Here is a 25822-nt window from a genome sequence, read left to right as displayed (position 1 = left end):
TCAATTTGTTTACCGAACAGAAAGTTCAAATACTGGACTGTCCAGCTCAAAACTGGACATCTGGCAACCCTAACAACTGAGGAGGCAAGTTGGGGAGTATTCATGGCTGTTTGCTTTGGTACTGGCTAAAGAACTTGTGATCAGAATTAAATCTGTCACAGAGAAGGGATGAATCCCAAGTACAAAGCAATGGAGTGATTAGTCTAGGGGAAAAAAAGAGTCAGAAAGTGAGAGTTGTAAACGTGATCTGCGTACTGCAGCCATAACCATGAGGCCTTGGAAGTGTAGGGCTGAGGCTGAAGCATTGTTGAATCTTATAGCAGGGAACAGAGGGATAAATTAGAGGAAGATCAGAGAATTGGGGACATTTGGAGCAGAGCAAGGAGGCTGGAACAGTCTGTATAGTCGGGATGCTGAAAGCCATTGAACCCAATTGTTAACCCTATATATGATGTAAACTATTTCAAGCCAAGGTCCCAGCACCTGTGCAGAGGGAAGAAGAGAGACGAAGTCAATTCAGTGTCTAATCAACTCACCGAGCAGACTGTGAAGGAAGCTTTGTATATTTACATAATGTTTACATTTATACTACTGTTTAATTTAGCTTGGATAAGAAAGCTTTTTAATAGTTAGAAAGGTTCTGCTTTTTTATGTCCAGAGCTGCTTTTCCTCTGTTGCTTAATGTTATCTAAGTGATAAGGTTGTGGCTTGTTATTCAATTATTAATCTGTGATTTATTTGAGACACTGCTTGAATTGCAAAGTTAATATTTTTATTTAAAGTATATTTTCTTACTGCTTTCTAAGTTTCCCATCAAATTTTGAATTCTGTGATTTTTTCGTGTGTTTTTAATACAGCTTATTCAGCTGATTTTGAGTCACCTTACAATACCAGACCTGTGTAGACTAGCACAGACTTGTAAGCTACTACATCAGCATTGCTGTGATCCTCTCCAATACATTCACCTCTGTTTACAACCTTACTGGCCGAAGATAAATGATTCATCTCTGGAATACCTACTGTCTCGCTGCACTCTCGTCCAGTGGCTGAATTTATCTTGGACAGGAAACAGGGGAGCCATCTCTGTTTCTGGATTTAGCAGGTCAGTGCTCAATATACTGAGGTATTGAAGCAGGTTCTGTTTTCTGAGCTGCCATTCAGTGATTTTATCATTAAATATTTAAAAGCCTTTATACCTCATGCTTGTATCAAAAGGCAGGCATGCAGCTTCTTTGTGTTTTACCACGAAGAGGATTTTTTGATGTAGGAAATCATTCACTTGAATATGTTCTCCAGCTAAAACAGTAAGAGAGATTGCAGACAAAAATAGAAGCCAGTTGAATGTGATAGATTAGATATATGTAACATATCTCATCTGCACATGCCGAATGATGCATGCAGAAAAGTTTCTCTTAATAAGAAACTCTTGTTAACTTTCTTCTGGGACATTGAGACTCCTATTGTAATCATGCTATAAAAAATGTCCTTCAAAAATAATACATTCAAAATTGTCCTTGATATAGATGAAACCATTAAATGTGAATTTTTTGGAATTGCTGTGATATTGAACTGATTATATTTCTCACCGTATACAGTATGAAAGAACTATCAAGAACATCTCAAACAGTTTTAAGGCCAGACTTGACAAAACACTGGCTGCAGCGCATCTGACAGCCTTACTGGGCTCCTGGTGATGTTCTGCACTCCCAGAAGGGACAGGGCTTTGGGCAGAAGGGGCAGGGCGGGGCTCACAACCGTCCAGAGCCATGCCCCAGTGGCAGCGCTCCACCAGCGATTTAATTGGCTCAGGGCTCCAGATGCTGCTGCTGCTGTAGTAGCAGCGGCAGCCAGAGTCGTAGCCCCCTTTAAAACCCTAAGTAATAATTGGAGTGTAATGTAAATTAAAATATCTTAATAAAAAATTATTTAAGCATCTAGTCCTTTTGGAAACAGGAATTTTGCACGTGCACCTTCATGCTAAACTGGAAAAATGATTATGTAGCAGTTCATTAAAAGTTGCAAAACTGCAGCAACACTTTTCTATGCAATCACCAAGTCCTGGCTTGCTAATGTATCATTTCCTGATTTTTTTTCACACTTGCATTAAATGGTATCTATTACAGCACTTCAGTGTAAACAGAAGATGACTTTTTTAAACAAAAGATAATCATCAGGTCAAAGCTGAATTTAACTGATACAAAAGAGAAATGTTTTGTCTAATATAACTTTTTTCTTTAAATTCTGTCCAGTCCAACACATTCGTTTGACAAATTTTTCCAGTACTCCACATGCTTTTCCCTTTCATGGTGTAAAATACTCTAAAAACTCCTTTTTTTCTAAATATCGTTCAAAGTGCATCTTTTCCTATATGTATATTTGTAGAAAAATAAGACCTTATGTAATTTAATATGCAAAAGCATCTCCTAATGCTAGATGTGCAGTTAGATACATTTAGTTAGAAATAAAATATGAATTTAAATAGAAAATTACACCTTTATACCCATCAGAAGTTTCTGCTGTCATATAGATGCCAATTATCTCTGCCTGTTGAAAACTAGAAATATCTTCCAATTCAAGTTTATATAGCTATACAGTACCACTTTCATTTTTACATGTGAAGTACAGATTAATCTCTGAAAATCTAATGAATGATATTTTAACTATATTATAGTTAGACATTGGTATGATTGGTGGTGGAATAATTGACCAAATTCAAAGGATTACACACTCTACAAAATAACATGGCATTATTGGTCTAGGATGGGATTGAAAAGCTCTTCATACTGATTGGCCCTTTTACTTCACTATGTAAGTGATAGCTGCATGGTAATCAGCATTTCTAGAGTAAGTGCTATATATTCATAACTTGATTAGTGAGTAATCTCTGAATAAGCACGGACTATTTATGTTCATAAGTGAACATGATTTATTGTGAACAATTTTAAGGAAAAAGTGTTCTCTCAAAGTTTGGATATGATTCCTAAATAATCTGTATTTTGAGGACTTCAGAGGGGTAGATGGGTCAGGGTTGTGCCCACAAAAGCTTATGATACCATGTAAATGTTTTGTTAGTCTTTAAGATGCTGCAAAACTATTTGTTATTTTTTTGTATTTTGAGGAGTCATGCAGGAAAAGTGCATGTAGTCAGTTGGGTTTTTGGGAGGGTTTTTTTTGGCCAAGGCTTGTTAGTCATACAGCTTACCAATACCGTAAGAATCAGGGCTATTGAACTAAATTATTGTTTCTTTTAAATATACCATTTATACAGGATTTTCATTCCTGAGTTTTATACTATTATGTATATGTTTTGACCAGTTTTTTTGAAAGACTTTACTGTGAGGGAACGCATCTTGAAGCACTGTTCTGTTTTCCTCTCTCGTTCTATAGAGACGTCACTTTTTGGTTTTATAAATAATTTTTAAAAAGACAAAATTTCTGTTTTCATCACTGGACATTGACCCATTTCTGTCATTTTCTAGCGTCAACAAAGGGAAGTTTGGTTCCCATTTGGTCACTGCTAAATGAATTTGAGTATGTATCAAGGGAGCATAGATATTAGAGGAGATTTCATTTATCACAGACATTAGTGTGAATTCCTTTTGTAATATGTCCCCTTCCTGGATAGAGATGGACCTCCTCAACTGAGGAAATATATTAAGTAGCCTTTTAGCATTCCACATACAGCTTCACGTGCCTCCATTATTTGGATATTGGACCTTCCTCTAATACATAACAAAATCATGTTGTTAGCAAAATACATTGCCTGTCAACTTTACTTACTCTACCTTTGATAACTAAAAGTGAACTATGTATTTCAAAATAAAATATTTAGGTGACAATGGGTGAAATTTTGACCTCATTTCAGTCAATGGCAAAACTCCCATTGACTTCACTGGGGCCAGGGTTATATCATATGTAAATTGACAGTGTGCCTCAAAAATAGCTATATGTAAATTATTTGTAATAATTGTTCTTTGTTTACCTGTTTAACTGATCAAAGTTTACATATTCTTGGAAATTGATATTTTAAAATGTAAGGGAATAAAATGGAAAATATTTAATAATTTAAGAAATCTGACTAAAGCAAACATGTATTGTCATGAGACGATAGAATGCTTCAGGCATGTAGACATCCTGAGGCAAAGCTGATGGTAATTTAACTTATTGATAATATCCATTAGGGCTATAGAAGAATATCATAACTTGTTTCACTTCAGAGTATTACAGAAAATAACTCCTGTAATTTGGGTAAAACAAAAGTGGGGAAACAGAAATGGAAAAAGGATATACTGTGGCTGCGTCTAGATTGGCATGATTTTCCGGAAATGTTTTCTGTTAAAAGCATTTTCGGAACAGAGCATCTAGATTGGCACGGACGCTTTTCCGCAAAAGCACTTTTTGCGGAAAAGCGTCCGTGCCAATCTAGATGCGCTTTTGCGCAAAAAAGCCCCGATCACCATTTTCGCGATCGGGGCTTTTTTGCAGAAAACAAATCTGAGCTGTCTACAATGGTCCTTTTGCGCAAAAGCTTTGCGCAAAAGGGACTTTTGCCTGAACGGGAGAAGAATAGTATTTCCGCAAGTACTGATTTCTTACAGTAGGAAGTCAGTGCTTTTGCGGAAATTCAAGCGGCCAGTGTAGACAGCTGGCAAGCTTTTCCAGAAAAGCGGCTGGCCAGTCTAGACACAGCCTACAGGTATTACAAAGTGAAATGAATCAGAAGGGTAGCCGTGTTAGTCTGAATCTGCAAGAACAATGAGAAGTCCTGTGGCACCTTATAGACTAACAGATTTATTGGAGCATAAGCTTTCCTGGGCAAAGACCCACTTTGTCAGATGCATGTCTATAAGGTGCCACAGGACTTCTCATTGTTCTTAAAGTGAAATGAGTATTAGATGCATTTATGGCCAAATGACAAGTGTAGCATATCAGCAGGAAGAGACAATGAGAAGTCTTACATCGTAAACAAAATTATTATTCAGTTGATGTAAGAGACATGGTAAATTAATTCCAGAAATGGAATGTCATGGTAAATGGACATCACCTGCTCAGGAAAGTAAGGCGAGAGATCAAGTGAAGCTATGAACTATATCAAGACTATGTACAAATGGTCTGGGACAAAAGAGAAAAAATCCCTCTGCATTGAAGAAACACTATCCCTAAAAATTATATTTTGAAAATAGGTTTTTTAATCTTTATATGCATGCGCAGATCGCCCGAACCCGGCTCTTCCGGGTTACAATCTACTCACCATGGGCGAGTAGATTGTATAATTTGTCGAGCCCTGTGTTTGATTATTAAAGTGAAACCGTGGAAATATCTAATTTAAATGTTCTCCTTTATGCTGTTTACTTTTTAAATTCGTGTCTTGTACAGTGAAAATCAGTGAACTGAGTTATACTTTTAGTTCTTAGTGTTGTAATGTTTAGCATAGGTCATCTACAAGTCTCCTCCGCTTCACTCTGTCTTGAGACAAAACTTCTAGCTGACTCCACACAAGGGTTTAAAAAGTTGTAAAGCTTTCATTTCATGCATTAAATAAAACAACAGAAAATTGCTGCAGCAATAGGGACAGTTGTAGTACAGGTTGGCTGTCCCTAGGCTGGCACCCTTGGGCCTGACTGGTCCCGAATGGGGGATTTTGCTGGACATGGGGGGGTCAACTCCAGCCTCTCTCCTGATGGACTCCAGGCTCTCCCATGGTCCATGAGCAGACCTGGAAAGGCTTCCCTCTGGGCTACGCACCCTCACCTGGCTCCACTGCCAGCCCGGCTGCTGGTTTAGCTGTCCTCTTGGTCGCTGCCCGAGCTGTTGGATTCCTTGCCTCTGGACCCACAGTTCACAGCTGCCAGGCTCTGTGCCCCTGGCTGGACTGCGCTGGAGGGTCCAACCCTTGGTCTGGCCCTGGCTTCTGGTGGTCCGGGCCAGGCTGCACTGCCAAGTCTGGCCTTGGTTGCAAGTTGAGCTTTGCTGCTAGGTCCAGCCCTGGTCCCTGCCACCAGTCTGGCTCTGTGTCTCTGGTCCTGGCCCCAGCAGCCAATCAGGCTCCATGCCCCCAGCTGGGCTGTGCTTCCGGGTCTGGCCCTGCAGCTCTACACCCCTGGTTGAGCTGCATTGCTGGGTCCATCCCCAACCACTGATCAGGCTCCACACCCCCAGCCTGCCCCCGGCCCTGGACACTGATAGGGCTATGCACCCCTACTAGGCTGCCCCACAGCTCTGCTGCCAGTCCCAGCACCGGGCCCCAGGCTCCTCTCCCAGCCACTGGCGCTAGTGGTCGGATTCCAAGCCACCTGGGCTCTCTGGTCCATGGACTCTCTGGTCCAAGGGCTCTCTAGTCTGACAACATCCATGATCCTACCAGACCATGGGTGTTGCCAGATCAGAGAGTCCTGGACCAGAGAGGTTCAATCTGTATTGTACTTGAAATTGCTTTTTGAATCTGTCTAGATATCATAGTGTCTAGATTTCATGATGTAATTAAAGTCCCTTAAGTTTCCTACGTATCTGTTGTAAAGCTAGCAAATCCAATCACAGAAGTTTGTGTTCTTGAATTTTAAGGACAACTCTTTTTGTTTCAGAGGATAGGGGAAACATCTAAAGCTAGCTATTTTAGAGGTGATATTAATAGCCTGGAAATGGTATATAATTTAGCTTAATTGTGGAGAGTGAAAGTAGGGCTTTGTTTTTTAAGGAAAAGCACAATCCAATGAACTTATTTCAGCTTAATCATGTTTTAAAACCATAGTGACACTGATGTATTTGTGTGCATATAAGGCATGTAAATTTTTTTACACTAGAAAATTCAGACTTGTAATTAAAATCTGTGAATGAAAACTTTATTCTTATCAGTTCAAACAGCAATAACAAGAATACCAAGTTTCTACTGTGCCTAGTACAAAAGAGTATTATAAATCTCTGGAAGCCAAAAGAGAAAGCGAAATGGGTGAAGTCATGGTAGGGCTACATTTAGGTCACAAAGGTCATGGAATTTGTGACTTCCAGAGACCTCCATGACGTTTTTTGCTTCAGTCCCAGGGCCGGAGGACTGGAGCTGTCAGCTAACAGAGTCCATGGCAGTGTCCCAGTGATTGGCGACACCCTCCTGAGAGGACCGCAACAGGGCTCCAGCAATGAACAAGTCTCATGGAGGCAGAGGGAGGTGGGAGTGGGCTTCAGGCAAGTGGCTGGGGGTATCCCATTCTCTCTTTGGGAAATATGGTTACCCTAGCTACTGTGGGCAGAGAGAGAACTCCCTTCAGCTCTCACCACAATTGGTGAAGGGGTAACCATGGAGCCGCAGCAGCTTTGCCTGCTGAATCCCCCATTTCCACTTTTGTAACAGTTATTTTTAATAAAAGTTGCAGATAGATCATGGCTTTCATGAATTTTTGTTTATTTCCCATGACCTACCAATGACTTTTATTAAAAACTAGCCTATTTGCCCAGCAAAGGGATTTTCAGGTCTCTCCTCCACGTTGGTCTTCTCTCCTGAGCTTCCGATCTCTCTCTCCTCCTCCTCCTCCTCCTCCTGCCTTCCCTCCTCTCTCTCAGCTCTCCTCCACCTCCTGCCTCTCTCTCCGTCTCTCTCTTTCTCTTCTCCTCCCCCTCCTGCCTCTCACTCGGGGGACAGCAGAGCCCAAATGGTCGCTTGCGCTGCTTGCTCCCACGCGGCAGCCCAGCTGCACCCCGCTCCCTTTCGCCTCCCATCGTGGCGCTTGGCTGACTTCTGCGCCACTCAGCTGGGTCGCTAACTACATGACTGGTATGAAGCTGAAGGTTTTGGTTTAGTGTAATGTTGGACTACATTCCAGTAGGCAAGACTGCTGTATGAATAGTGCAACCTGCATCTCAGAGGTGGGATCTAATTTGGGTCAGAAACTAGCTAGAGCAATCTGGAGAATATTAAACTAACAACACCAGAGCGAATGCTAAGGGAACAAATGCAGTAAAAATTCAAACTCAGTGTGTTGTGAACACATTGAAGTGATATGACAAAGAATGTGAAGAGAGATATTTTAAAGGACATATGAACCATTTCTATGAATCTGTAAAAAGCAAGAGGAATTGGAATTTCTCATTGATGGGAACAAATGTGATACAATACTTACGGAACTGATGTAATAGTTTTGAAAGTTGGAATGTTAATATCTGGTTATAACTTGCTTAGGAAGGAAAATTTGGATGTGCTCAGGGTGGCTCTCTGTATAAGACACCATTACCTGTGACTTAGGGTTCGTCTACACAGCAACATTATTTCAAAATAACTAATGATGTTTTGAAATAACTTAATATGTGTCTGCACAACAGGCAGTTATTTCAAAATAATGTCAAGCTAGAGGACTTCTTACTCTGACTCCTGTAACTCTCATTGTATGAGGAGTAAGGGAAGTTGGAGGATGAGTGCTGGGTAAACGCTCCCAATTTCAAAATAAGCTATTTTGAAATAAGCTATGCAATTGACGTAGCTCAGTTTGCATATAGCTTATTTCAAGTAAGCCCTGCTGTGTAGATGCACCCTTAGTTATAAGTTACTTATAACTACAGGCTTTTGAATGCATAGGGATCAATGTGCTATTTAACAAAGCTCAGGAAAGGGTACTGGTGGGAGGTATGAATCACTGAATCAAACCAGAGAACAAGAAGAGTTCTTTCTAAACTAAATAGCAGACATGGGGTAGATGACGTATGAAACTAGTAGTAGAACATTATTAAGATTCTAAAAGGTATAGATGATGATTTTCTAACAGAAGATAGTGTGCCCAATGTGAAGTAACACTATTTTGGATCTCATAACAGATAAAGATGGATTAGTCATTGGACTGGAAGTTGATGGCTGCTTGGGAACTGAAGATCATGACCTGATTACATTCAGTTGGGGAAAACAAAGAACAATCTAGGGATGTAATAGTATAGTCAATGAAGCAATTAGCAAAAGCTTATTAGTTAATGCTATAGACCACATGCATTCCTCCACCCTGCCAGTAAATTTTTTAGCAGGCTGGCCAGCAGCCTGGCTCAGTTCCTGCTTGCACTGGGTCCGGGACCTACCCCTGCTGCGGATCTGCATTTAAAGTGTATTAGGAGCTGGGCAGGCAGGCAACCTGGCTCAGTCTCATCTTGCACCAGGTACAGGACAGCCCCCCACTCCCGGACAGGGGCTGCTGCCACCCCACACTGATGCCTCTGTATCAGAGGCAATAGCATGGGGCAACAGGAGCTGGCCCACGAGGGGAGCTGTTTTTTAAACTGGCTCTCCTTGCAGACCAGCTCCCACATGACACCCTGCACTGCTGCCTCTGATACAGAAGGAGGAATATAATATTTAAAATGAAATCTCATAACTTCTTATCTTGTTAACCCTGTGATAGTGAAATAATCCTTTCCACATGGCTTGCCTGGGCATCAGTTGTACTTCTGATTTTGCAATTTCTTTATAGGTTCAGTCAACGCTAGGATCCCACAGGGATGGTGACCTTCATTTTCTATATCTGGATTTGAAGGCGCAACATTCCAATTTCTGTTGGACTTGTCAGCTGAGTGCTCAGATTTTTTGCTGCTTCCATTAGTATCCAATAGATGGCATTAGTGTGGAACAAATTTGTTCAGTCACATTCTTATAGGACATTATGTCAATTTCCCCTTTTTAATCAGTTTATTTTAATTCATAGTTTTGTCATATTAAGGTGTCTATCTTAATGTTCTTGTTCCTTCTTATATCAGACAATTCATGCCATTTCTATGGGAAAACACTCATTGAGAAAGAAAACAAACTACTAACCCTAGTTTACAGTGTCCATAGGTCTTTGATTGTATTAAATATTTAGGTCTCACAACACAAGATATTATCCAAATATATATATTGACAGGCAAATAAATGGACAGTTAGGGATGAAGGCAATGTGGTTTGGATTTCTTGGGGTTACACGCAGTTAGGCCTATGTGACCAATTTTCTGGGTTTTGCAGTGACTTTGTAGTTTTAAGCCACTGTAGCCATCTCTTGGTCCATTCACATTGTGCAATAGGCCTGCCAGGCCGTTCCCCACTCTGGCACTCCAAGTGCAGAAGGTAGAGGGGCCCATGAGAGACCTTAAAATACCTTGCCTCTATAGGCTCTGCTTACAAAAAATATCCCAGAGTCACAGATTCCTGGCTCTGGGTGATAGGCTGCCACCATCAAGCACATTAAAAAAAATCCTGAAAACCAGAAAGAAACCCTTAAATTTCTTCCCAAGGGGTGCCCCCAAGCCCTTTTTCCAGAGAGCTTGAAAAAAGAAACAAAAAACACACAAAACAAACTGTATATCTGTGCCTGACTAGCCTAAGAGGTCAGCTGTCACACACAGTCCTCCTGTTACCTTCCAGGTCACAAGAATGAAATGATCACCTTAAAAAAGGTGATTTTATTAACAAAGCAAAAAGATATACTTGATAAAGCATACTTGGTTGCTAGGACTAACAGAGCAGCTAAGAAAAGAGCAGATTAAAACACAGAGGAAAAAATGATATCTCTGGGCACAACTTGGGGTATAGTGAATGGGGGGGGGGGGAAGCACATGAATTTTCCATAGACAAGTTTTACTCATCAGCAAAATAAAGAAAAATAATTTGATCATGACTAAATATACATTTTCCTTCTTCTCACAATCCATACTCATCCATACCTCAAGGCCCAGTCCATTCCCATGTCAATATTTCTTGTAGTCAGGGTAATTCTAGTTGATTATTTCATCTTGTTCCCCCAGCTGCTAACTTTGTTATCTGACGATGGCAGAACAAAGAGCAATGGTCTCAAGTTACAGTGGGGGAGATCTAGGTTGGATATTAGGAAAAACTGTTTCACTAAGAGGGTGGTGAAGCACTGGAATGGGTTACCTAGTGAGGTGATTAGAATCTCCATCCCTAGAGGTTTTTAAGTCTCTGTGATGTAGAGTGGGTACCTTGCTGGTTGCTAGGTTTGGGTTGTGAGTGACCTCCACTGTCTGCTGGCTGCAGCACGGCCCAGCAGGGCAGGGGATGAGTCATTATGCAAGGGGGCTTCAAACCTGTCTGATGAGTTATCTCCTAGGGAGCAGGACAATGGGAAGAAGGGGCGTGGAGCCCTGGCTGGGGGCAGGGTTGGAAGTGAGTGAGTTAATTTCTGTCTGGGAGCATGGAGGAGACAGCCTAGGGAAGGGGCTGGAATTTAGGGGCCCAGTCTCCCCCATCTCAAGGGGGTTGAGGCATCCTAGGCCTGTCCTGTAACCAGATTACATCTGTGCTGTGCTGTATCCTGGAGAAGCAATAAACACCTCTATTCTATTGGCTGGTGGAATCTGTTCATGCCATTACGGGAGTGCAGGAGACGGGAAACCTCCAATGCACCGTCACAGTCTCGTCCTGACAAAGCCCTGGCTGGGTTGATTTAGTTGGGATTGGTCCTGCTTTGGGCAGGGGACTGGACTTGATGATCTCCTGAGGTCTCTTCCAGCCCTATGATTCTATGATTGTTCTTCAAGATGTGTGTTCCTGTGGGTGCTCCACCACCATCCCTCCTCCCTTCTGCTTTGGAGTCTGTATCATTAATTGCATAATAGAGAAGGAATGGAGGGGGGCCGCGTGGCATGCGCAGTGGACACAAGCAGCACTTTGAGATGGCTAATGCACAAGCGCAATGCGACCAGACACTGCTTAGAAATCTCACTCCCTGGCATGAGGATGCAATGGGGTGGGCTGAACTAGAGTCTCTTCTGTTGGAGAAACAATTGCTACCAAGAGAATACTAAAAATATATATGATTTGTATGCAGTATCAAACTTGTAAGCCTTGTGATTGATTTACATTTTGAAGTTCTTTTCATTGTAAAGAAACCTGTGAGCTTACTACTTTTTTTTTTAAAGAAAGATTAAATGGAACAAAGCATATAAAGTTTATCAGACTTCTGACAGAAGTTGTAACGTATGCAGAAACCCCACAATTTCTAGATATTTGACTATTCAGTCTCTGATAATTTAAACCTTTTCACACCAACCTACTTTTGTAGTTTAGTTCTTCTTTAGGATTAGAGTATTGTAAAATAAGCTTTACATTTTTACATTGTTTGACTTAATTGTGGACAAAAAGAAATAGAACATTTTTTTCTGACAGTGATGAAACACTAGTTTTTCTCAGATCCCCCACTTTTCAAATGTCTTCACCAATTAACTTCAGATTTTTTTCCTCACCCATATACATTTTTCTCATGGGCAGAGATTTACTATGAGAAATTTCAGGCAGAGAGTTGCAGGCCAGCGCCAAAATCAGAATGAAGTTGCAGTGGTCTATAAAATTATGACAAAACAGAATCATTGCTATATGTGGTTGCATTGAGGTCAACAGTAACTGATAAGTCAAAAGTAAGAAACACAGATCAACATTTACTTCCTAAACTTAGTTTGCGGAGCTGGTAGTAAGAAAAACATGTTTGTAATTTAAACAAACAATATTTTTCCCCAAACCCTTTCAGTAGAGTTGATAAGCTGCTCTAGTAAAATTAACTTAGCCACTTTCACAGTACAGTACAATGTAGCATTTTCTGCTCCTCTTGCCTTTGTTAAATATAAACTTATGCTATGACTTCATTAGAAAACACCAAAAAGTATTCAGGATATGCAACATTGTTGAGTTAATTTTGATGGAGTAAATACAACTTTTAGAATATCCTAATTTTGGATGGTTGATCTCTGCCTTAGTCCATGGGTTTTTTTAGGGTTTTTTCCCATTTAATAGATTTCCTCAGGTCTGTTACAATCAACTTATTTTAGCCTAACCATGCATATTGGTAGTTTAGAGTTTAATTTAACAGTATGTAAGTGATGCAGGTTGTATGATTTCCTTGCTAAAAAAATTGTTCAATTGTATCAATTTATTTTTGACAGTGTTCCAAAATTTCCATAGAAAACTGTATTTTCCTTGCTGTTAATTCACATAATACATGCTTTTTACAGGTTCCTGAAAGTTTGTGGCTCTGAACTAATGCGCCTTGAGTTGGCTTGTGGCCATTTCCTCAATGAGACTTGCTTGGAGGTCATTGCTGAGATGTGTCCAAACCTTCAGGAACTAAATCTCTCCTCTTGTGATAAGCTGCCACCTCAGGCTTTCAACCACATTGCCAAAGTGTGCGGTCTTAAGCGTCTCATCCTTTATCGAACAAAAGTAGAGGTAGGAACAGTTATTTTAACCTTTACAACAAATATTTTGATTCCTGCTGAAATTTTAAATGGTTTAGTTAATAGTTAACAAATTAAAATCATACCAATAATTCAAATAAAAGTGATATATGTTGTATTTACTAAAGTAGTTTCTAGATTTTTTTAAAAAATAGTCGAAATTTACTTTTTTGATCACTTTATAATATACGTACAGGACTGGTGGTCTTCCCTGATCTTTTTTTTCTTTCTCCCCACCCTCCACACAATTAGAGTTCCCTAATTAAATCTTTGTAACAACACCCTGCGGTTACAAAATATATTGCAGTACTACTAGTACATTTCAAAATATCAGATTATTAATCACAAACTGCAATTGTCAAATGAGCAAATCACATTTTGTGATGTACCAGTCTTGTTTAGTGATAAATTTGCTAATTATCAAAAATGTCTTGTCTAGTAGAATATCCCTACTTCAGTTGAGCAGTTCTGTAAAGTAAACAGTGGAGTACTAGCACGGCTTAATTCACTTCCCATAACAAAGGTAGTGTCACACTTTTTAAGGCCTGTATTACTGTCTTTTTATTTGTTTTAATATTTGTGATTCTCTAAGTCAGAACTCATTTTCTAGTCTGATTCTGACACTTAGCAGCTACATTCCACTTCTTATTCACACCACATTATAAGGTTATAATCTGTCTGTTTAGCAAATACCCTTTAAACCACCATTCATTAACCCAAGAGACCATTTTAAAAAGCTAAGCATGCACAGCATTCCAAGTTGCTCTACATTTGAGCATGGCAATAAACAAATGAGGAGAAAAGGAGGAGGAAATTTGAACATACATGTGTATGTTCCAACATGATGAAGACATCCTTGGCAATAAACAGTGCAACTCTCACTGACATCAGTAGGAATTATACCAGTTTATGACAGAACTAAACTTGGCCCTAAGTGTTAACTCTAAACATATTTAACTGATTTGTGTAAACTTGATTTTTACCATAAGAATTATAAAGAAAACTAGGCTTGAAGTTCCTAGTGTCAGTTTGAGGAGAGGTGATAAGGAAAGGGCCGCCTAAACTGAGGTGAGGAAGGGAATAAGCTAACAGGGGTGAAGTATTGTGACTGTTCCAGTTGCATTCAGTGAGAAGTGCAAGTTTCTCACCTCTAAACTAGACCAACTGCAGTTGGTCTTGGGAAGATTAGGTTTTTATTGGTAAATGTTGGTAAACACTCATTTTTCCCCATTGGCACAAACCGGCAAAACTATTTATATTGATCATAATCATTATTTGCAGATAAGCAAAGTAAAAAAAAATGCTGCTTGAGAATTTATTGGAGCTGAATATAAGGATACTGTATTTACTTCGTATTTTTTTGACATGATGTTGCCAATTTGGGTTTTAATGGTTATAAGGCTTTAACTTTTTGAATCTTAGCATCTACTATCATTAAATAATTGTCTGACACTCTGGTTTGCCTAATGCCCCCCCATAATTTCCCACATGTTACAGTAAGCAAATCTTAGATACTTTCTTAAGTAGCTCTTTCTTAATTTATGGAATGAGAGCTGCGTGTTGAAGAGGACAATTAATGCTTTATATAGTCTTACTGACTTTCATATTTCTAATTAGCAAACATTTAAAATCTAGTATTCAAAGTATTCAAAATTAGGAAGAGGTAGTAAGAGATAATCATTCCCTCTCTTACCTCATTGTATACTGGGGGACAGTCAGTAAATTAAAGAGCAGCAAAATTAGATCAAGTGAAAGGAAATATCCTTTCTTGTATATTGGGTACCTGCAGAATTTACTGTCACAGAAAATCAAGAAGGTAAACAACTATGGTGGATTTTTAAAATGTACTGATAGATACTCTGATAACACTTTCAGCTAAGCAAAGATGAATGCCAATATTTTAGAATTCAAGCTATAAATTAATCTGCTGCAATCAGAAAGCCATCTCTCTGTATATATGGCTTTGCATAAGTGTCTAAGAACATAGTGCATAGTGAGAAGAGTGATCATTTTCCACTGAAGCATCAAGTATTTACCACTGTTGAAACCACTATACTGTATTAGAGAGATCAATGTCATGGTGCAGTGTGACAATTTCTGTGTTAGTCAATGGAGAACTTGAAAATATGTTTAAATAGCACAACATATCAGAGATTCATTGTCATTGCTATACTTATGTTTATGGATTTTGCATGCCATTTCATGGGTCTAGACATGGTCATTTAGCTCTGCCTGGGAGAATAAAGGCAATGCAACTAATTCTCTGGTAGTATCTTTCTCAGGGTGACTGCTATATCTTTCCCCCTTTTTTGCCTTTAAAATTAGAATATTTGAAGTGTGTTTGCTATTCTGGATATTATTCAGTATTGCACATTTGTAATAATGGTTATCATAATACTGAGTGAATAATTTGTGCACAAAGCTCTTAGAGATGGTTCAGAATTTGTATTTAATATAAAAGTGTAGTTTTTGGAGATAACATATAATAAGATTAACAATATATTATATAGTATGAATATAGATTTCAAAATGATTCTTATTATGGTTATTTCTTGGTGCTCATGTTCTGTCCCTGAATGGGTAATGTGTCTTTGTATTTAAAATCTTTTCCCATTGTTTCTGAATTCAAAATTTTGTTTCTAAGGATATCTCATCAGTTTCAGTATAGTGGAGAAATGGGTATTGTTGGAAGTTCATTACTAGTTTTGTTTTCTACCATAATTGGCATGCAAACATATTAGAAGACAAGGTACATATCCAGAGAATTTTACAGTCTGTGACCCTGATCTGGCAAATACTTACAAACATAAGTAGCCTTATTAACTACTCGTGTTAGTAGAGTTACTTGTATGCAATGCTATTTGCAGGATCAGGTCCAAAATTTACAACAGGAAGCTTACAAAACCCTTGTGTATAGGTATTCTTGTTCTCCACATTACAATAGGTAAAGTACTGCACACTGGGATTCAATGATTTTGACCAAGATCATACAGGAAGAAATTGTCCATCCTGTCCTTTAACCTCATACAAGGTGATTGTTCTTCCCCATCAACTGAAAAATAAATTTCCAAAATGCCCTTTATATTTTTTATTTGTTCCTAAAACCTGTTAAATTCCGAAAGTGCTTGAGACAATTTGTAACTTTTCTCTAAGAAGCCTGTAGTCACATTTTTTTAAATGTATTCTGCTTCTGGGATTTTTGTGCTTATGGTTTTGGTATTTGCTGATACATGTCTCTCTAATATTTATTCACTGAATACTCGTTCACCACATAATTTTAACGCTTGCTGGCACTGCTGCATTTCAAGTGCACAATAAACAATGAAAGTATTATTGTGTTCAGTAATTTGACAATGCACATCATTATGATTTGGGTATGAACATTATCTTGATCTAGTGCTTATCTGGAAGTATTCTTTGCACACATATACTATATCCAAAAATGTATTTCAGTTAGATACTAAATCCACAATTACAAATTAGAAAAATTGTGACAGCATCCTTGTAAAATTAAATATTTTAGGTTGGAAGGTAAGAGTATATATTTCATGTTACAAGATATTCTAAACACTTTCCTAGTCATGAGATAACAAAAGTTTTCATTTTTACAGAAAATACAATTTTATAACAGTTGAAATATATTAATTAGCTAAATTAAAATGCCCGTACAATCATATTAAATGCAAAACAAAAGTTTGCGTGTTTTGTAATACTTACGGTTCTCAGTTGTCAGAAAGATTTGGTGCAAGTTGAAAGTTTCAGCAGCTGGAGAAGGGGGCTGTTTGGACTTCCACTACTGGAATAAGACCTGAGAAACATGTTTTCTCTTGTTTTTTTCCAAAATGGTGAGCAGCAAAGTAGTTAATATTGATATTACAAATTTCTACATATATTTCTGAGTTAACCCATTTCTCTTAATGAATCAGTTAATACCTCTAAGGGTATGTCTACACTGCCACCCTAGTTCGAACTAGGGTGGCTAATGTAGGTATTCAATGTTGCAAATGAAGCCCGGGATTTAAATATCCTGGGCTACATTTGCATCTTGCCGGGTGCCGCCATTTTTAAATCCCCGTTAGTGCGGACTTCGTGCCCGCGGCTACACGTGGCACCGAGTAGGTAGTTCGAATTAGGTTCTCTAATTCAAACTACCATTACTCCTTGTGGAACGAGGTGTACCGGTAGTTCGAATTAGAGAGCCTAATTCGAACTACCTTCTCGGTACTGCGTGTAGCCGCGGGCACAGAGTCCGCACTAACAGGGATTTTAAAAATGGCAGCTCCCGGCAAGATGCAAATGAAGCCCGGGATATTTAAATCCCGGGCTTCATTTGCAACTTCGAATGCCTACATTAGCCACCCTAGTTTGAACTAGGGTGGCAGTGTAGACATAACCTTAGAGCTTTTGTTTCTGACTGTCTTCAGATTCAGTCAGACCTAATTAAAAGATTATGTTCATGTTTTTAAGGTTGCCTTTACTAAGGATGTTAGAGTGTACATGATTAATCGTTTAACCAATAAGCAGTTGCTTATCTGTTAATGGTGTCAGTTACACTCAGCTTCCTGGGGAGGCGGCTTCACTGTGGCAGATTCTGTAAGCTAAGCTGTATACTGTAGAGCCCACAGAGTGTAACAGTGTAAACATTTTCAGTGGTTACATAGTTACTCCAGTACACAATTTTTAACATCCCTAATCTTTGCAGCCAAAAGGATTGTAGACAAACAAAAATTAAAGCTGCAGCACGCTTTCATACCAAAAGGTGGACTCTGTGGCAAATAAACCAATCATAGAATATATAGAGCCTGAATCATCCGCATATTATTGGTGTCATCTGTACAATTCTACTTAAGACTAATGGAACTGCCCACTGTCACTGAGTCCATAATCTGAAGAGAATGGATGGTGGTTACATTGGTAAATAAAAAATATAATTTGACCAATAGAACAAAATCAAAACACTGACGCTAATTATCTTACCCATTATAAAGATAGCTTCCCCAATTATCACCTCTAATATCATTAGCTCACAGACATTTACCTCCCCTCCTTCCCCCCCTCCATCCCCCTTCTTTTCTGAAATTTGATTTGTCCTTTTCATATGTGTTCATTTTTTTTTAATTGTATCCTTTGGTATATATGGTTGTGACAATTTTCTTCCACTATTTGATCTGAGGAAGTGGGTCTGGCCCACGAAAGCTCATCACATATTAAACCATCTTGTTAGTCTTTAAAGTGCTACACAGTCCTGTTTTTTGTTTCAGCTGCACCAGACTAACACAGCTACATTTCTACCACTATCTATAGTTGTGAATGCTTTACTTCCCACAAAGCAGAGGTGGGCAAGATGTGGCCAGTGGGTCAGATCCAGCCTGCTACCTCACCAGAACTCTTACCTGTTGCTTTAAACAGTTGGTTTCTCTCTGCTCTTGATGCTGGGGAGGGAGAGAGGAGACTTCATGCACTGACTCCATCCCCCAGTAAAATCTCTCAGCTCCCATTGGTCAGTTTCTAGCCAATAGGAGCTGAGAAATTTTGCTGGTGGCTGGGGCAGCGTGCAAAGCCTCCTCTCCTGCCCACCTGGGACTGCAGCAGAGAGGCAGGGAGCCTGCCTCAGGTTCCTGCAGGGTTGTTGGCAGGGAGGTGCCTATGTAAGCACCTCCCAGCCAGAGTCTGCCTCCGGCACCCCACCTCCTTCCTGCCCCAGGCCACCACCCCCTCTTACACCAGGTCACCACCCAAACCCTCTGAACCCTTTTCCCCTCTTCTCCCAGGTTACAACTCCCTTCTAGACCCTGCATCCCCTCCTACACCTCTTCCCCAGGCCAGAATCCTCTCATGCACCCATACCTCCTCCCCGATCCTGCACCCAAGCCCTTGCCCCATATCATAGCCCCTTCCTTCATCCCAAACTCCCTTGCAGACCCCACATCCTCTCCTACTCCCCAGTAGTCTATTCCAAGCTCCCTTCTGCACCCAACCTCTGTCTTAGACCTTGAACCCCTCCTTAAAAGTGTGGCTCTTGACCACTTACCAAAATCTTGGAGTAGCCCCTCATTAAAATTATTGCCCACCCCTGCACTAAGGTGAAGTTAACCACAAAGAGGTCAGAATGTAAAAATGAGAACTTTTTAACAGAACCAAAAAAAGTGTCAAGTATGTAGGATGTATCAAAAGCATTTTTGTTGTATACAGTATATATAGCTTTTATTAGACCTCCTTTGCCTTCCTGCCCTGACCAAACCTCCTTCAAGTTAAATCAGAGTATATATTGGCTTAAATGTAAAGCTGACTTGAATGTCACTCAGTTGGCTTCACTGCTTGCAACATAGCTACTGAAACAGCACCCACATAAGTAAAAGAAGACTAAAATATATTTCAAATTAGACTTTTCTAGTTCATGTATTCCTCACCAAATAAGGTGCTGAAAAAGGGAAAGCAATGCTGATAGCTAGGCAGCAATCTAGATCCAAGTTAGGTTTACAGGAGCCAGAGTATCTAGATTTTATTCTTCCTGTATCACCTAAGATCTTTGTTTTTCTGTCAGAATTACTCAAGCATTCTATCCAGAAGACACATGATGTGGGAAATAGTTTATAAATGAATGCTACTCTACTTTTTGTTAGACAGCCAAACACTATGTAAATTTGGCTAAAGTTCAAAAAGTATGCTGAATACCTAGTGATTCTAGTATCTAGTTTCCATTATAAAACACTCCCATTTAGTCTTTAACTAGCCTATTTGCTTCTCAGTATTGCAGTATATAAAAATACTTGGGAAACCGGAGGAACGAAATTTAGGAAAGGAGCTACAGACCCTGGGGGCTGATGGCTCCTGGCCCACACCTGACCCTCTGAGAGCAGCAGTACCCTCCTCCCGCAAGGACCGAGCAGCCAGTCCCCAGGAGAACAGTATACAGTCATACGGCCAGTAACAAGGGGACTTCTCTTTGCAAAGTTGGCTCACGGATCCACCTACCCTGCCTTGGCAAGCAAAAGCTCAGAGCTCACATCTAACCCCGATGGCTGGACCCAGACACAGAAGAGCCCCATTCACATTACGAACAGCAGTTGGCTGGCTTCACAGCAGTGTAACGCATCAAGGGTTTAACCCGGCCCCTCTGCTCTGTGCTGCAGCAGGCACACGGATTCCTTCTGCTCAGATAAGCCCAGCGAGCTGAACAGAAAGGCTGGCCAGCTTTGATAGTTGGGGAGCAACCATGGGTGGAGGGGAGGTTACACACGGGAGGGGCGTCCCAGCTCGCACCCGGGGCTGCAGGTGCCATTGTGCGCGAGGGGATGGGAGCACTGTGTGATGGCGGGAGAGGGGGGGAAGAGGGTCAGTTATGTAACCTCATGGGCGGGAAGGGGCAAGTCCCGGGAGGCTACACACGGGAGGGGCGCCCCAGTTCGCGCCCAGGGCCGCAGGTGCTGCGGGGGGGCAAGACAGGACCCCGATTGGGTCCAAAAGTACCTTAAAACCTCCTCCTGGAGGAAAGGTTATCCCATGCAAAGTTTGGCTGCGGTAGCTCTTATAGTGTCCAAGTTATTAGCACACAAACTTACAAACATTCTCCTTTATATATGAGATGATAGGGTGGTACTTGGACAGATGTGGTGGAAGAATATCAGATTCTCTGACTATGTGGGGAACAGGCTGGCAGTTAGGGAGGTGGCGGGCAAAGGGTGGGGAGGAGCGGGGCGCTGTCTGTGTAGGCACACGTTGGCACTTTGGGAGATGGCAGGTGAGGGATGGGGAGGAGTGGGGTGCTGTCTATGTGGGGCACAGGCTGGCAGTTTGGGAGATAGCAGGTGAGGGGTGGGGAGAAGAGGGTCGCTGTCTATGTGGGGGACAGGTTGGCAGTTTGGGAGATGGCAGGTGAAGAGTGGGGAAGAGAGGGGTCCTGTTTATGTGGGGCCCGGGTTGACATTTAAAGAGGTGGTGGGGGAGGGGTGGTGCGGAGCGGGGCGCTGTCTGTGTGGGGCACAGACCGGCAGTTAGGGAAGTGGTGGGGAAGGGGGAGTAGCAGCATGCAAAAGAGCCGACCACACTCCCCCTTCCTCTTTCTCTTCCCCCCCTCCCCCTTGTGTCTGGCCCGGCGCCGGTTTTAATCATCAGCGACCTTTTCCACACCGGCACCCCTGCTCTCCCCGGGTCCACCTGCCTGCTGGTTTGCACGCTGGCTAAGGCGCGCCTGCGCCATGAGGGTAGTCCTCCGCACACTTCCTCTGCGCAAGCACCACAGGCCCAGAACAATAGCAGCCTGGGAGTGTATTGCCCCTGGCGGAGCTCGTGTGGGGGGGGGGAATGGGGCCCCCGTCACACCCTCCCACCGTACCTTAAAACTTTCTCCTGGAGGAAAGATTATCCCATGCAAAGTTTGGCTGCGGTAGCTCTTATAGTGTCCAAGTTATTAGAGCACAAACATACAAATATTCTCCTTTATATATTAGATATAACTTCAAACTGATGTATCCATCCTACATTATGTTGGACCCAGTAGGACGAATTAAGATCAGACTGGAAATCTTAATTTTCTTGCTCGAGTGGTTTTAAACGAGATCCTTATTTCAACTTTAATATAATTTGTATGTCTGTTATTAATATATTATTAACTCTTCTTTCAGTTAGTGGAATTTTCTTTTGAGAATATCATTAGTGCTACTGTAATTATTCTCTTAGGGCATGTCTACACTGCAGGACAAAAGTCGAATTAAGATACACAACTTCAGCTATGTCAGTTGCGTAGCTGAAGTCGAAATAGCTTAATTCGGCTTATGGCACTATCTACACAGCAGGAAATCGAAGGAAGAACACTCTTTCTTCAACTTCCCTTACTCTTTGTGAAATGAGGTTTACAGAAGTTAGAGTAAGAAGTCGGCCCTCCAGAAACCTTTTCAAAATACAGCCACTCCTCGACTTACGGCCACCTCCACTTACGACCATCCGCACTTACGACCAAAGCGGTCATAAATGCGGATCCGAATTATGAACGGCGATCCGCGCTTACGAACAGCGCAGTCACCATGTAACTCTATGGGATCTGAGTTACGAACAGTTCGAGTTACGGACCAAGTGTTGGTCCGTAACTCATTTGTAACTCGGAGAGCAGCTGTAATGCTGCAGTGTAGACGTGCCCTTAGAAACTAAAGATATAATGGTGATAGTTGCCTTAGAAATATATCACATTATGTCAGTTTCATATACCATAGATAACTATATAGATTTACCAACTGTGACTTTAAAATAAGAGGCATTTAACAAAAATTACAAGGCATCTGCTACTCTAGGTTAGTAATTCAAAAATATTCAGGTAAAAAACCATAATTCTTTCTAAATCATCTCAGCATACAAGTTGTTTCATAAATGCTTCTAATTCCCTTCCTCTATCCTCCCCTCCTCCTGATTTTGTCTATCTACTCAATACTACACAATGCCAAAGATTTGGAAGAAATGTAGTTCTGAATTACTTAGATTATTTAAATTAATAGATTCTGGATGGCTTCATATAATCCCAACAGGATTATTTTTTAGAATAATTGTCTAGATTTTTTGCCTAAAACTTTACTATTAGGATTTTTAAAATATTTTTTTCATGTTGATTATAGCACCTTTCAACTTAAAGTAGAATAGTATACTGTCTAACTGATTTCCTAGACGTTGGCATTTGCAATGTGGTAGAGTATGTTCTTTGCTAAATTTAGGAAATAAAGGTTCACTTATGTCAGATAAATATCAGTAAAAGCAACACAGATTATAATTGTCTGTTTTCAAATTTATTGTGTTTTGCTAGCTGATTTTTTCAGAAATGCTTGTTTTAGTATTTTTGCAGCTGAGATCCAAAATAGGAGAAGGGTTTTTTTTTTAATATTGTGGGATAGTGTTTGGAAAGTGGTATTTGCATATGATTTTACTGAAAACTCCCTATATCCAGTCGTACCTATTGAAATTTCCTATTTCAGATTTATATTGATTTAGTGTGGAATTATATTTTTTTTAAATGAAGCCAGCAGCTTGCTGCCATCACAGATTGCTCATCTGAGAACTGAGCTTGACACAGGAAAAGGAAAGCTGTTGTTATTCAGCAAGATGTTTCAAGATGTCTAAAAACTGAATTAATGCTGTTAACAGTGAGATTTAGTGAGCTTTGCTGGAATTTGATTTATTGCTTCTCTGCAGTAGTACGGGAGAAGTTACATAAATTTGCAATAAGGAGTAGAGGTTAGAATGCCTTTAGAAGACTGGCCAGTGCGCCTTTCTTGAACAGAATTTTCTCTGTCCCTCCATATCACCATCTTCACAGTGGGACATTCCCCACCTCTTTAGCAAATGGGTCAGATAATATCTTTGCTCTGAGCCTGGGTCTCAGGCTCAGAATGAATATTTTAGTTTTCTGTGCCTCCAAGCAGCAACACATGGTAGACTCCTATGCTTCTCTTGCAGCAGAGCTTTTACAGGATGCTCAGCTAAATGCCTTTTTCTTCATTGCCTTCGAGGTTTATCTCCTTCAGAAGTGCTAAGCTTTACAAAAAGTTTCTTGGCTTTCTGACAAGGGTCCGAAGAATGGCGCCTCTTTTCCTCTCCCCCTTCAGAATTGGCAGACAACAGCAAGGCAGCTCCCAACCAGTATAAGAGCAGAGTCAGTGTTGAGACAGTGGGGAAGGCTACAGGAAACCCTGCCTCCTCATGCTGATTTGCTGAGCAGCTTCCATAGAAGCTCCCATCACTGAGACCAGGCCAGAATCAGTGGCATTCAGTGGAGTGTAAGTGTTGTTTTTTTAAGTCGCTGCCCCAGTCTCACAGTTTGTAAAACCATCAAGGAAAGTATAACAAGAATCTCCTTAATCTTAGGAGAGAGCCGCAGGAAATAGCACAAGCTGAGGGACTGGCTGCCACTTTCTGCCCCTCCTGTTGGCTGGGACTGGAAAACTGCAGCCAATGGGAGCCTAGGGGCCTCCTGCCTGCTGACAATCCAGGTACACAAAACATCCCAACAAACTAGCATCTTATCCTGATGAGCTGGGAACTGAAGTTTGCCAAGCCCTGATGAATAGTGACAATGTAGACACGTTGATAAGCCACCCCCTGCTCTTTGATGTGTCACATTTTACCTAGGGATGTGAACAGCTAGTCACTCCCCCCGCCCTTGTTGCCTCTATCAGAAAGAGGCAGCAAGGGAGGAGAGATGGGGATGCTTCAAAGTGGCAGTGCCATTTTTTGGGGAGGAGGGACACAAGGTCTATCAGGAGACAGGTGTGGTACTGCTACCCTTACTACTGCGCTGCTGCTGGCTATACTGCTTTCAAAACCAGGCATCTGGAGAGTGGTGGCTCCTGGATAGGAGTCCAGCTTTGAAGGCAGAACTGCTGCCAGCAGCAGCGCATAAGTAAGGATGGTTTCTATGCTCCTGCCTACAGAGCTGGCCCAGCAGTCAGCTGTTGCCACTCTTTAGCTGCCCAGCTCCAAAGGCAACAACTCAGAAGTAAGGGTGGCAGGGCATGATATTGCCATTCTTACTTTTGCACTGCTGCTGTGCACTACCTTCAAAGCTGGGCACCCAGCCAATGCTGCTGCACTCTAGCTATCTAGCTCTGAAGGAAAAGCAAAATTGAGGGTGGCAATACTGTGACCCCCTAAAATAAGTGATGACCCCTCTGCAATTTTCTTTTGGGCAGGACTGTCGATTTGAGAAATACTGGTCTCTCCCATGAAATCTGGATAGGATAAGATAAAAGCACACAAAAGACCAGATTTCACAGTCGATGACACATTTTTCATGGCATTGTATTTGGTAGGGTGCTAGAAAGAGGTACCTGCATTGAATCCTAGGTGAGACAAGGCTAGATAAGCTTAAGATATTATGACATTTATAGAAGACTGAAACTCCATTGTGTGGCTACAGTTATCATAAGGCACCAACTACAATGGTTTTGCCACGTTCTAAGGATGTAAGCAACCAGGACTGGTGTGGCTCCGCATTTTAAATGTAGTAAGAGCTGACCCAGCTCTTGCTTCATTTAAAATGCGGAGCCACAGCGGAGGTAGTTCCTAGATCCAGCACGAGTCAGAACTAAGCTGGGCTTGCTCAGTCCTGGCTCACATGGGGCCCGGGACCTACCTCCATTGCAGCTCTGCAGTTTAAATGTAGTAGGAGTCATTTAAACTGCAGAGCAGCAGTGGGGGTAGCTCTTGGACCTGCCACGAGCTGGAACTGAGCACCTTCTCTTATCAACTACACGATTATCAACTTCTTAACAGCCTTACCATGTTGCTAGAATGATCAGCATACTGCCTGTCAGACATTGTTCTTTGTGGAAAAAAGAGGCTGTGGATGTCTAAGTAAATAATGGCATAATATAGTATATAAAACTATACCGGCAATCCCAGGCTCAAAACAAACATATATAGCATCTGCTAATAATCCCAGCTGTACGCAGCATTGGTGTTGGGAGGAGAAGGATGATGTGCTGGTGATTTTTACAAACACATGAGTTGAAGATAGATAAGCATATATCATGCATTATATCATTAAGTAATTACAGTACAAGTGAGTAATATAAAATGTATAATACATAGTGGAGGAGGAAAATACCTTAGTAACTTTAGATATATTGTCACTGTAATCACACTGTCAGAG

The 25822-nt window shown here is 41.0% G+C and overlaps 1 protein-coding gene across 4 annotated transcripts in view; it reads left to right on the top strand.

Annotated features, from left to right (window-relative positions):
• Positions 1-25822, top strand: part of FBXL4 (F-box and leucine rich repeat protein 4) — an 84378-nt gene that overhangs the window by 33331 nt on the left and 25225 nt on the right. For all 4 annotated transcript variants that reach the window (XM_075923920.1, XM_075923918.1, XM_075923919.1 and 1 more), the window contains 2 exons: positions 858-1102; positions 12967-13180. In XM_075923920.1, the coding sequence (XP_075780035.1) occupies positions 858-1102; positions 12967-13180 (459 nt within the window). The remainder of the gene's footprint in view (positions 1-857; positions 1103-12966; positions 13181-25822) is intronic.

This window comes from Pelodiscus sinensis, chromosome 3 (assembly GCF_049634645.1).
Source record: "Pelodiscus sinensis isolate JC-2024 chromosome 3, ASM4963464v1, whole genome shotgun sequence".
Lineage (NCBI taxonomy): Eukaryota > Metazoa > Chordata > Testudines > Trionychidae > Pelodiscus > Pelodiscus sinensis.
Note: the sequence above shows the minus strand (reverse complement) of the source record. Positions and strands in the feature narration are given on the sequence as shown.